Source organism: Uloborus diversus, chromosome 10 (assembly GCF_026930045.1).
Source record: "Uloborus diversus isolate 005 chromosome 10, Udiv.v.3.1, whole genome shotgun sequence".
NCBI lineage: Eukaryota > Metazoa > Arthropoda > Arachnida > Araneae > Uloboridae > Uloborus > Uloborus diversus.
Window position 1 is genome coordinate 90629703 of NC_072740.1, and position 12307 is coordinate 90642009.

Genomic DNA, 12307 nt, shown 5'->3' on the forward strand with positions numbered 1-12307 from the left:
CTAAAGCTCCGGGACCAGATAATATCTATCCAAAAATTCTAGTTGAATGTGCAGAGGAATTAGTGGATGTTATTTTGAATATTTTCAATGCCTCTTATAACTCGGGGACGGTGCCAGAGGACTGGAAGCTGGCTAACATAATGCCACTCTTAAAGAAGGGGTCTAAAGGTATTGCTGGGAATTATAGACCTGTAAGTTTGACTTCGGTGATTTGTAAGATTTTCGAAACTTTGATCAAAATTAAGATCATGATGTTCTTAGAGACTAATAGTCTGTTGACTAGTTTGCAGTATGGTTTCAGGAAAGGTAAATCCTGTACTACTAATTTATTACATTTCTACGACAAGGTTACCTCAGCTTTAGATAACAAAAAATGTGTGGATGTTGTTTATATTGATTTTCAAAAAGCTTTTGACAAGGTACCGCATGTTGCTCTTCTCAGCAAGTTATCTGACATTGGAATAGGAGGAAAAACTTTACTTTGGGTTAGAAATTGGCTTACTGGTAGGAAGCAAAGAGTAGTTGTGAGAGGAAATCATTCTAATTGGAGTGATGTTTTAAGTGGGGTTCCTCAGGGATCAGTTTTAGGGCCTCTTTTGTTTATTATATTTATGAATGACATCAATGAAAATATTTCTGGAAGCATGAATTGTTTTGCTGACGATGTAAAAGTTATGGGGATTGTCGAAAATGAAGAACAAGTAAAACAGCTACAAGAGGATTTAGATCATATTACTAAGTGGGCAGATAAATGGGGTATGGCAGTTAATGTAGGGAAATGTCAAGTGCTACACTTAGGTCATGGAAATAAGCGTATGAGATATCGTTTACAGGGTTCAGTCATAAATCAGGCAGAAAATGTTATGGATCTGGGTGTCTTTATAAATCAGGACTTCAAGTTTAGTCAACAGTGCAGTATTGCTAGTAACAAAGCCAACAAAATGCTTGGGTTCATCAATAGATCTATTTCAAACAAATCTAAGAAAGTTCTTCTGCCTTTATATAGGAGTTTAGTAAGACCTCATTTGGAGTATGCTGTTCAGTTTTGGTCGCCTTATCTGAAGAAAGATATTTTTGTATTGGAAAGGGTTCAAAGAAGGGTAACTAAATTAGTAAAGGGACTCTCAGATTTAGATTATGATACCAGACTTAATAGGCTTAACATGTATAGCCTGGAGCAAAGGAGAGTCAGAGGGGATATGATTCAGTTATTTAAATTTATCAAAATGAAAGATGTAAATGGATTAAATTTTTGCGGGGAAAGCAGGACAAGGGGTCATTGTTTTAAGCTATTTAAATCTCAGGCTAACTTGGAAATCAGGAAAAACTACTACTTTAGCAGGGTCGTGGGCACTTGGAATAGCTTACCGGAAGAGGCGGTAATGAGCAAGGGAGTGGATAGCTTTAAGAGGGCCATTGATCTTCATTGGGGACTAATTAATTGACTAGGACCAGCCTAGCTGGGCCCAGAGCCTGTTGCTGGTCGTCACATTTGTATTTGTATTTGTATTTATTTGTATTTTAATGAAAAAATAATAACCATTGAAGATCAATTCCAATTCTTGTTGCAGGTTGTCGAAAAACATTGCCCCGCTTATACCGATGCCAAAAAATAATTTGGTAGGTACTAGCACAACCACATCCATAGTCATTTAAATACAATTGTTGCATTGTTGCATAATTTTCAACCCACAAAATGCCAAAGATTTAAATGAAATATAGTTGTATTGCTTTTTTCAGTCTTTTTTCGTATTTATTGCATGAATTCAATTATTAACCAAACTTTGAGGATGTTGAGCTACCTCTAAAAGTTAAAGTTATGAGCTGAAACTTTACAATAATTATTTTTTACATAAGTGGAACAAAATGAGAGGGTAAGACTAGTAAAAATCATAATTATTTTAAAAAAGGGCTTTTTTTGGACCATCCTAATGTGACGGAAGCATGACACACTACTGTTATGCAGTCATGGGGCTCGGGATCAATATTAGGGATGACCTCGTTTTGTAGATCTTTGATTTTATTTTTCTATGCTTGTAATGTAGGTGTCCAGGTGCTTCGGAATTGAATTATTTATAAACGACCCTTCTCGACTTCACATTATCCTTTTTACATGAAAACAGTACCTAGCACACAACATTCAGCACCTAGCCACTGACATTCATCTGGATTTTGTCATCTTGAATTCAAATTGTGGTTGCGATAAAAGCCATTAGTAGAAACAAGAAAGCCAACGAGTAGGGTCCTATCGCAAGTGCAATTGCGAAAAGCATAATTTGAATTCATGATCTCAAAATTCAAACTTTTGTTGTTGTGTGTGTGTTTCCATGTTATTGGAATAGCTAAGGATTTTTTTATGTTGAAGATACAGCTTCAAAGTAACACTTTTTGCAGTCAGTGAAATATATTTAACAAAATTGTGCATTGGATAAGCACTTTATAAATTACTAAAATGTTAAGCATTTTTTATGTCTTTATAAACAAAATTTACAATGAAAGTTCTATGATTTTTTACATAAAATATGACAGAATATTTTTAATTGATAGGATAAGCAAACGAATGCACACAGCTTTTTAGAAATGATTATTTATATTATTTAGCAAAAGAGATTTCTGAAATATATACAAAAACAAAAAGCCGTATAATTTTTTATAAAATTGAAATATTCTTAAGTGTTTTGATTTTTTTAATGGCATTAAAAAAATTATTGATTAATCAGTAAGCGTATACAAAGATTTCAAAAAACTGCATACTTTATTTAAATAAAAAAAATAAATAAAAATGAATTGAACTAAAGGGTGTTTTCTTTAGAGGTATAGAACTTTAAGCTTGCAACACTTTGATATGTGTACCATTTTGATAGCTGTCACTTGTTTTGCATTTAGTTTGCCATTTCATCATAAATAGACAGCAAGACGGTACAACATGCCACACAGCACATGTCACAATTGATTTATTGAAAGAAATGTTCGGTGAACCAATAATTTTGCTTAATAGACCCATGAATTGGCCTGCAAGATCATGCGATTCATCACCGATAGACTATTTTTTGTGGGGCTATCTCTGGTCTACACCGATAAGCCACAGATGATTGATGCCTTGGAAGAGAACATTCGCCACGTTATCACTGACATACGGCCTCTATTACAGCAAAAGTGAGAAAATTGGACTTCCTCCGAGCCAGCCGAGGTGGCCATATACTGGAAATCATATTTAAATAAAAATGGCAAAGAATCATCTTTCGAATAAAGCTAAATTCATGGCAATTTAACACCATTTAACTGTGTTTTATTTGAACCTAAAAGTTCTATACGTCTGAAAAAACACCCTTTTTATATTATAACCCGAGGTATTGTGATCTGGCTTCACACAATAAAGCTTAAAGCTAATTCTAATTTTTAAAAAGAAGAATATATTGGCCAATAAGGAAGCTGTTTGTTTCTAGAAAAAATATTGTTACCAATTTCATAATTTGATACAAGGAAGCATGGCCTAAATCGAAATTAATGCAGCTGTGTGATCAACTTGATCATTGTTGGTATCAAGAGTGTAATAGTAGTTTGATTATTACTAGTTGCATGGGTTGGGTGTCATTAAATTTAGATTGTTTACCTAGAAATTTAAAAAATAATCAAGTGGATTATTTTCTAAACTCACCAATTTCAACTTTGACGCTTGAAGAGAAGCTCGAAATAAAGAAACTGCAAAAAGGACTAATTTTGTTGCTCAGCATTACTAACTATAGTTCTCTTCATTTTATCTGTATAAATATTATTGTGAAAACTTTACACAGCGGATCCACCCGCTAAATTAAAGCACGGGCCGCCACTGATTAATGATGTCCTCACTTAAGTAAAATTTCGTTTCATTTTGATGACTTCTTCTTGGTGCATCATTTTTTGTTATAGATTGCATATATAAGAATTGTACCTTACTTTGACCTATTTTATGGCCGTTGACTAAAAGAAGGCTTGTTAATGTAGAAATTTTCTAAAGTAACAATTTGTTAAAGCTGACTTATGGATAGCAGACTTTAAGCTACAGGAACTTTATTCACAATGGCATGAGAGCTAATATTTTTTCAGTGCATAAGTAACCAATAAGTTAGTATCCTGAGAATATAGCTGAAGAATGAAATCTTACTCATAAAATACTCTTTAGCAGCACAATAGCTTAATATGAAAGTCATAAAACAAACAAGAATAATATAGCCTAAAAATTTACATGTGCATATTTTGCTAAAATCTGGCCTAACATTGAAACCAAAGAAAACTTTGAAGCATGAATTTCAAACAGTTACTACTTAAAGCAAATTACTGAGCTAGAATACAAAACTTGTTAAAATTGTCATTAAAAGACCATATGTTGAAAAGTCTTCACTAGCGATATCAGTTAAAATTTAAAAATTACAAAACATCTAAGTCTTTCTTTCAAAACATTTTTGTACTACTTTGAGTTTTAAAAATGTGACCATAGATAATTAATAAAAGAAAAAAAAACAAATAATTTAATTATAAAACTCCTAAGAACGACTTTCTTAAACTATTCATGAAAATACCTGGTCCCGCATCAGACACTTCAAAAGGAATCCGTTTTTCTTCTCCTACTATTAGAGGAATGTGATTTTGTTCATCAACTAAATTTTCCAGTCCACCAATAATGCGCATCTTGTTAAGATTTACAACTCGTGGATGATACGGACTTCCTGTAAAGAAGAACACAGTTAATTTAATTTTAAACAAAGCACTTAATACTTCGAAAATGTTTTTTCAGAGGATAATTTGAATAGTTATTACAATAAAAGAACATTCGATATTCTAATATAAATTTTTTTTTTAAATCTTTAATTGAAATTCATAATTTCAATTGTTTTTTCCCACAATATCCGCAATGAGCAATGCATAGTTTTGTTCATCCTCAAATCTAATATATTATGCATACCTACCAAACTTATTTACATAAGAATTCAAAAAAACCTTTTCAATAGTTTAGAAAAAAATGGAAAATGAAAAATGTTATTTTTTTTTCTTCTGTTTTTATGTAGAAAAAGTTACTTTTAGACCAACCTGTATATAATATTTAACAGTATTTTATAAAAAAATAAATAAAATAAAAATGAATAGTAATAATACAGGTGGGGAACATGTCAGTTTTAGCACCAATTCTCTTTTCCACTATCTTATTATCTCCAATCCTCAGTGTTTCTATTTCGAACCAAGCTGCTCCACATGCAAAGCCTTAGTTTCCAAATTGGCATGACATACACTTTTGATGGCCCTACTAGTTTTCCCTGCAAATAGTGAATGCTTTTGAAGGAAAAAATTAATTATAAGATGTAGAGACAGGGCAATTATCTGCAATTATTTAGTGGTTGACCCAGAGCATTTATTAATTAACTGCCCTAGTCAATTACTGGTAACGCAAGCTTTTTCTCAATGAAAGTTCAACTACATTTATCTTAAGCTATCATTTTGGTTTTGAGAAAAAAGCTTTAAAAACAACATTACTTGAACCTTTTGGTAAATTACTCGCATTGATAGTTTTTTTTAGACGAAAAGTTAATCCAAACATTAATGGTTAGTCAGTAATTTTTTTTATTACCTCAGAACAAACATGGATGATCAGTGTATCTCAGGAAATGAACCCTGCAGAATTAAACCTAACCACAAGAGATAAGATTAAGCATTTCATCTCATGACAATGCTCACTAGTAAGAAAAGTGACTTTCTTGAAATTTTATCGATGGCTTTGTAACTATATCATCCTAACCTCCAATCAAAAAACTTTAGTTACAAATATAAAGAATAACAGAGCATTTTGTGGGAGTTCCAACAATCAGATTAAAAATATCTACTAATTCATTTTTGTTTTGTGCTTGAGTGGCCAATTACTGGTGAATCACCCTGTTGTACTTAAGCTTTATTTTACAAGCTGACTTATTTGGTTACTGCTCAAAATGCGTTTCTTCAAATATTTCAAAAGTCCATTTCTGCAAATACTGCCATTTACCTTCCAACGGCAGCATATTCCAAATGAGGTCTAACCAAACTTCTACATAAAGGCAGAAGAATCTTCTAAGATTAGTTGGAAATAGATCGATTGATAAACCCAAGTATTTCACTAAAGTAAAAATGGTCAATGATTGTTGAAACTGAGAGAAAATTAGTAGAGTTTCCCTAAAAAATGCCAAAATCGAAAACAATTTGGAAAGAGGAAAACAAAATAAAAAATCATAAAACCCATAAAACCTGATTAATTTTAGTGAAATTTACAAACAAATCTTGAAAATTGGCAGCTATGTACAGTAGAGACCTTAGGACCGGAGCTTTTGCATTATACAGGTTTTTACTTTATATAGATGAATTCATAAATTTTGAAACTAATATTTAGAACATATCTATATATTTGAACTTCAGATTAAGTTTTAAATGCAATGAGCATTAAAGCATTAGATATATAATACAATATGTACATTGTTATTTACAAATAAATAAGTTTCACATTTCAAAGAAAGTTAATTGTCTTGCACTTCTGCTAGCTCCATGGTTTGCATAACAGCTGCGTTTTCAAAAACAATTAAAAAAAAAACTCTGAATACTATTTTTTATTTAAAAGCTTAGAATTCAGATGGGAAAGATGAACAACTGTTTCAAAATTTAATTTGCTTAAAATTGTTTGTCTTTAAGGAAGAGCACAGGGTTTTTTTTTAAATTGCAGAACTTATTGTTTGCTTCTGAAAAGTTGTGCGGTTTACAGAGAATTGCATTATACAGGTCAGTGTTTTAAAGATATTCTACTGTACTGTGTTTTAAAGTTTGCTGAATATCAGTCACCTTTTTAAGGTAAATTTAGAATCATAGTCAAGTTTTCTTTTCGTCTCCATTATTTTCTATTTTTACACTTGTTTTTATAGCTCAATCATATTTTCAAGGTACCTCATGAATTCAAGCTTCAACTTTTCATGGTAAGTAAAATACTGTATAAATTCAAATACTGTCCAAACATTTTTCTGAAAAATAAGGTTTTGAAATTTGGGTCCTAATTGAGAACTACATATAATTCCACGACACTTACATTTGGTAACAATACAGCTATTATTTAAATAATTCAGTATCTAAGTTATATATGATAGCTTTCTAAAATAAATGATAGAAATTTCTGGGAAATATCGGATTTTCAGTTCTACGCAATGGAGAGAATGACTATGTATGAGAAAAGGGCAGTGACTCAAGTTCCAATGGTGATACCTATAATTGCAATAAACTGATTAACCATATGAATGGAAAATTCCAGTGTTTGTGGATTTATTTGAAGATATTTTCACTTTCATTTGTGCAGAATTTAGTAAAAAAAATAACATTTTCTTTTATAAATTGGGTCCTCAATAAAATTGGAGGGTTGTCATGTTTAGGGATGGATGCTATTCAACCTTTTCTTGTTCCCAAACTGGGTGCCCCAAGAAGAAGTGAAGGTGGGGGTGCCATGAAGGTCGATAGTATCAATATATATGTACAGTGATCTCTCACTTATACGCGACCAAACGGGACAACGAAATTTTCGTGCATAAGTGAAATTTGCGCATAAGTGAAAAACCCAAAAATTAGCTTAAATGCAATAAGTTAACATCAGTTATAGTAATACTAATAGTATACTACTAATACTAATGAATAAATTCTTACAAAACTTCCATTTATACATTGTGATTTAATAAAAAAGCCAAATTTGAAGTTGTATGTTTTGTCATTTTTTATGCACTGTACAGTACATAAGCGAATTCCCCAAAACCTAAAAAAATGTCGCGTGATCAGTGCTATAGTCTACGAGGATGCAAAAGATTTTTGATAGGCTATGTCAAAGCGTACCGCTTGAGCACGATTTTTAGTGACGTCAACCTTTTTGTATGTAACCTGTTCTCCCCTCTCGAAGTCAATCACAAGACTAATTCCACCCCCTATTGCACACTTGTGCAAAAAAAAAAAAAACACGTTCTTTGAAGAATCCGAACAATGGAATAATGTCGTGTGAATGTATTTCAAGAGAAAGAACAAGAAGGGTACAAATCCTCCGATAAGCAAAGCGTGAATTAGGCGATTTAACTAAAATTAAAAAAAAATTATCGCGCATAAGTGAAAAGTGCATTTTAGGTTTCGCGTATCAATGAACAAGAGTTAACATGGTTTTCCTATATCGCTGGTTGGGCCCGTGAGAAAAACGTGCATAAGTGAAAAACGCGTATAACAGAGGTCGCGTATAAGCGAGAGATCACTGTATATAATAAAGGTAGACTGAGGTTTATTAAAAAATTAAAATTCTTGAAAGGGTTCTGTGAATCAAAAAAGTTTGGGAACCCCTTTGTTATGTGAGAGCACACCATTTAATTGAACATAAGATTATCTTTCATGTTTTGCAATCAGGATTGGCTCTCTGCCAGCAGAAACTAGTTTTTGGCCTGCCAGTGGCAGAAACTGGTTATAACCGGTAAAAACTGGCAAAAACTTAAAAATGTCTTCAATAACTCAAGTAATTAGATGATTTAAGAAAACTTAAAAATTAAACTTCATTTCATCATTGTAAAAAATAAAATCCTATGCTAGTGCCCTTGATTTAGTTCAGAAATGAAACTTTTCAATTGCAGATGCTTGTAATATTAGGATTAATCTAACAAAGGACGATAAACCATATGGGTGCTTAGGAAAGAGGAGTGAAATACAGAATTAAACAGGCATTACTGATTGTAATTTGCTCGCTTATCTGCTTCATCTAAATTGCTCGTGATTGAAATTATCATGTGCTTCAAGAAGAAAGTTCCAGAATTTTACTTGCCAATATTAACCTAGATTTTATACCTAATATCACAGCTCTGCAAAACAAATTGTCCCATTTCTCAAAATTTATTTTTGCAGTCTAATTTTTACCACTACCTCAGTCACTACATGGTGGATTAGTTAAAAAAAATATGCAATAGATGAAAGTTTCAAGAACATTGCTTGTTCCTTGATGCATTGCCTGCTAGCTCATCTGTTGCAAGAATATTCTAAAGTTTCTCATTTGTGCATGTTAAATTCAAAAACTGTTTAGATTTTTGAAACCACAATTTTCCAAGAGGCAACTGCAGTGTTCAAACAATGTAACATTTGATTTTGATTTGTGATAATATTGTAACTAAATTGTGCTTTGGTTCACAATTAATTATTTTTTCCATGCATTTTCTATTGTATGTCAATAATTAAGTTTTTACCAGTTTTAACCAGTTTCTAACAGTGGTTTTAAAACCGCCTCGGCAGAAACTTGCCAACCCAGTTCGCAATATAACTAAAATGCACAATTAAATACCTAGAATAAAACATTGTATAAATTTTTTGATGATGCATCATGAAAGATCTAACACATTTGAAATTAAATATTTTTCAACACTTAGAAAATTGCTTTCTATGAAAAAAGACATACCTTGAATTTCTTTGTTGTTCCATAATACTTTTATGTCAAATAATCCTGTCTCTTCAGGAATGTATTTAACTATATATACACCACTCTCTTCTTCTTCAATTGAAACTTCTGCTTCAGTTTCAGGTCCTATTAAATTAAAATTCAGATTCAATACACAAGTATAAGCATAAACAAAAGAACAACATGCTCTGAAGGAAATCAACTAAAAACATAAATACAGCATAAATGCAAAGATATTATTGAAAGAAATTATTTCAAGGCATCTTTTGTTGATCAGAATTTCTTTCACTGTAAAAAACTGTTGGTTTTGTTTGCGTGTTACATGATTTTAAGTCTCAAGGCTGAACTATGTTTTATTCATAAGGTTACTATAGCACTCTATTGCTAAATCACAGATGTCAAAAGTGGGGAAGAAGGGGATATAAGCCCAGAAGTACACTGCCGTAGGCAGGTTGGTGAGAGAAACGAACAGGGGCTGAGCCTCCTAGTGCCTCCTTTTAAAATTCATTATGATAATTGCTATACCTTGTAGGGAGGTCCGAAAACAAACATTTTGCAAATCATATTCTCCACTTATTGTTTATTAATTTTATTCATATTTTAGTATAATTTTTTTTTCATAAAGTCAAACAGTCTAAGTTAAGATGTCTAAGCAAAGTCGATTTCTGATCAAAATATTTTTAACAGTTGTAAGAAAATTTTTCTGCCACTAGATATATGTTTTTCTCTATCTCACTAAAGTTTCTTGCATATGCATCTTGGATATGACTGGTGTTAGTATGCTCATACACAATAGTGTAACCTGCCTATCAAAAGAATTTGTAAACTATAATGCGAAAAGATTTGTATGAAGCTTTATTGGAATAATCTTACCAAACAGCAAAATACATCAGTAAAAAAAAGAGGTTTAAAAGGAAAGAAATTTTACCATCAACAGTTACTTGCGGACTCCCCCATAAACCTTTGGCAATAATTTTAAAAGAAGCTACTTGTTCCACCTCAGCTGCTGTCAATCCTGTTCCTTCAACTTTCGGACAACCACTATCTTGAGCAATGAAAGTGACTGGACTACCTAAAATGAAGAGTGAACAAGTTTAAAACTTAAACTTAAGTTAATAGGAAAAAAATTCATAAAAAAAACCATTTTTACATCAGTGTTTGACATAAAAACTAACAAACAAAAGTATATCATTACCTGGAACTTCAATGCCACCATAAGTGATAGCAATTTTGTACTTCCCTGGAACAGTTGGAGTAAATTCAATCAATTCCCCTTCTCCATCAGATGTTCCTTTTACTTCAATAGGTAAATGTCTACCTAATGGACTTGTAACTGTCACATCTAACTCAGCATATCCAGCATCTCGACGGTTTACTATTCAAAGGGAAAAAAAGAGAAAAATTTCATAAAAATCATATTTGTGTGCCAAAATGTTGTTAACTTACATGAAAAATAAGTTCTTATATAATACTTCAAGATTTATTAGTTCTGAGAAACATAGTGTATATTTTTTTTTTCAAATTTTACGATCAAAAATTGATTATTTATTTACTTTTTACAACTTTATTTTCTGTTTTACATTTCTGATTGCAACCATTTGCTAAAACCATACTAAGGTCCTGATAAAAATATTAAAACATTATGCTTACAAGTAAAAGAAATATTTTCTCCAACAGCAAAAGTTGTCATTTTTATTTTCTGCAGAGTTACTTTTGAAGCATCAAAAACTTGACAAGAAAACGGCGATCCAGCTATTGGTTTACCGGCGTACAACACTTCAACTTTATGGCTACCTATATGTGAGGGTGAATGAAATTTGTTAACCCTTGAAAATAATAGTAAAGGTAAAAATGAATTTGATATTGTGTTATTTTTTAAATGCCCCAAAAACAAAACAATATAAATCATACCAGCTTGTTGAGCAGGCCATTCAGCTAGCAAGCTGCCATCTTTTTGTTGATAACATTTTACAGGTAAAGGTGAACCGTGAGGAGCTGAAAGTAGGAAAAACAAAAGTTGTTGTTTTATGCTTCAACGATTTTAATTTTTTGCATTAAAGTATTTTAGAAATATTATTGAGTTAAAAAAAAAAATAGATTATTTACTTAAAACCTTAAATCAGTTATTTTTAACTATTATTATTGCACAAATTGACACCAGCTCCAACATTCAAGAAACTGCTTTCCCAGAATTATTAAAAGAGAAGGCTAATGTTTAAAATTATTTTAGTTAACTGGAGTGCAGCAATTTTACTTTCTTTCAAACCTTCCATCCTAACAAGAGCCATGATTACAGGTACTATTAACTAAAATTGAGTGTTACACGATGGCAAAGAATATACTCAAAAGTGTTTGAGTTTAATGTAAAAGAAAAAAACATTTTATAGTAAATTAGGAAATAAAATCTGCATCAAAAATTTACAATGACTGTAGTTGAAACCACTGTCCCGTTTAAAATATAAATGGTGAGTATCATGATAATTATGAATAAAAAAAATAGTTAACTTACAAACAACAATAATATCAAAATCTTTAGCTTCACCAAACCCTCCAGTTTCAATAAAAAATGATGCTGTTTTTCCAGCAGGTGAAGATTTTAAACCGGATCCATGAGCAATAATAGAATGACTTGGGTCTCTAATTTCGACAATTTGTGGACATCCTAAATCATACAAATTAGAGGCAGTTAGCGATGAAAATTATATAAATATATGTACACTATGAATCAATACAAGAGAAAAAAATTATATCAGTTAAAACAGATTTGATCATACATTTAGGCATACGACAGAGTTCCAATAGAAAGCAAGAAAAAATTTATTGGACATCTAGAAGAATAACTATTACTGCACATACAAA

General features: G+C 31.5%; 1 protein-coding gene across 1 annotated transcript in view; it reads right to left on the reverse strand.

Annotated features, from left to right (window-relative positions):
• LOC129231088 (filamin-A-like) overlaps nucleotides 1-12307 on the reverse strand; it is a 130143-nt gene that overhangs the window by 40703 nt on the left and 77133 nt on the right. Inside the window, exons 38-44 of the mRNA XM_054865335.1 lie at nucleotides 11958-12110; nucleotides 11360-11443; nucleotides 11099-11242; nucleotides 10644-10823; nucleotides 10377-10520; nucleotides 9449-9574; nucleotides 4560-4706 (exon numbers count right to left, since the gene is read on the reverse strand). Coding sequence (XP_054721310.1) covers nucleotides 4560-4706; nucleotides 9449-9574; nucleotides 10377-10520; nucleotides 10644-10823; nucleotides 11099-11242; nucleotides 11360-11443; nucleotides 11958-12110 — 978 coding nt within the window. The remainder of the gene's footprint in view (nucleotides 1-4559; nucleotides 4707-9448; nucleotides 9575-10376; nucleotides 10521-10643; nucleotides 10824-11098; nucleotides 11243-11359; nucleotides 11444-11957; nucleotides 12111-12307) is intronic.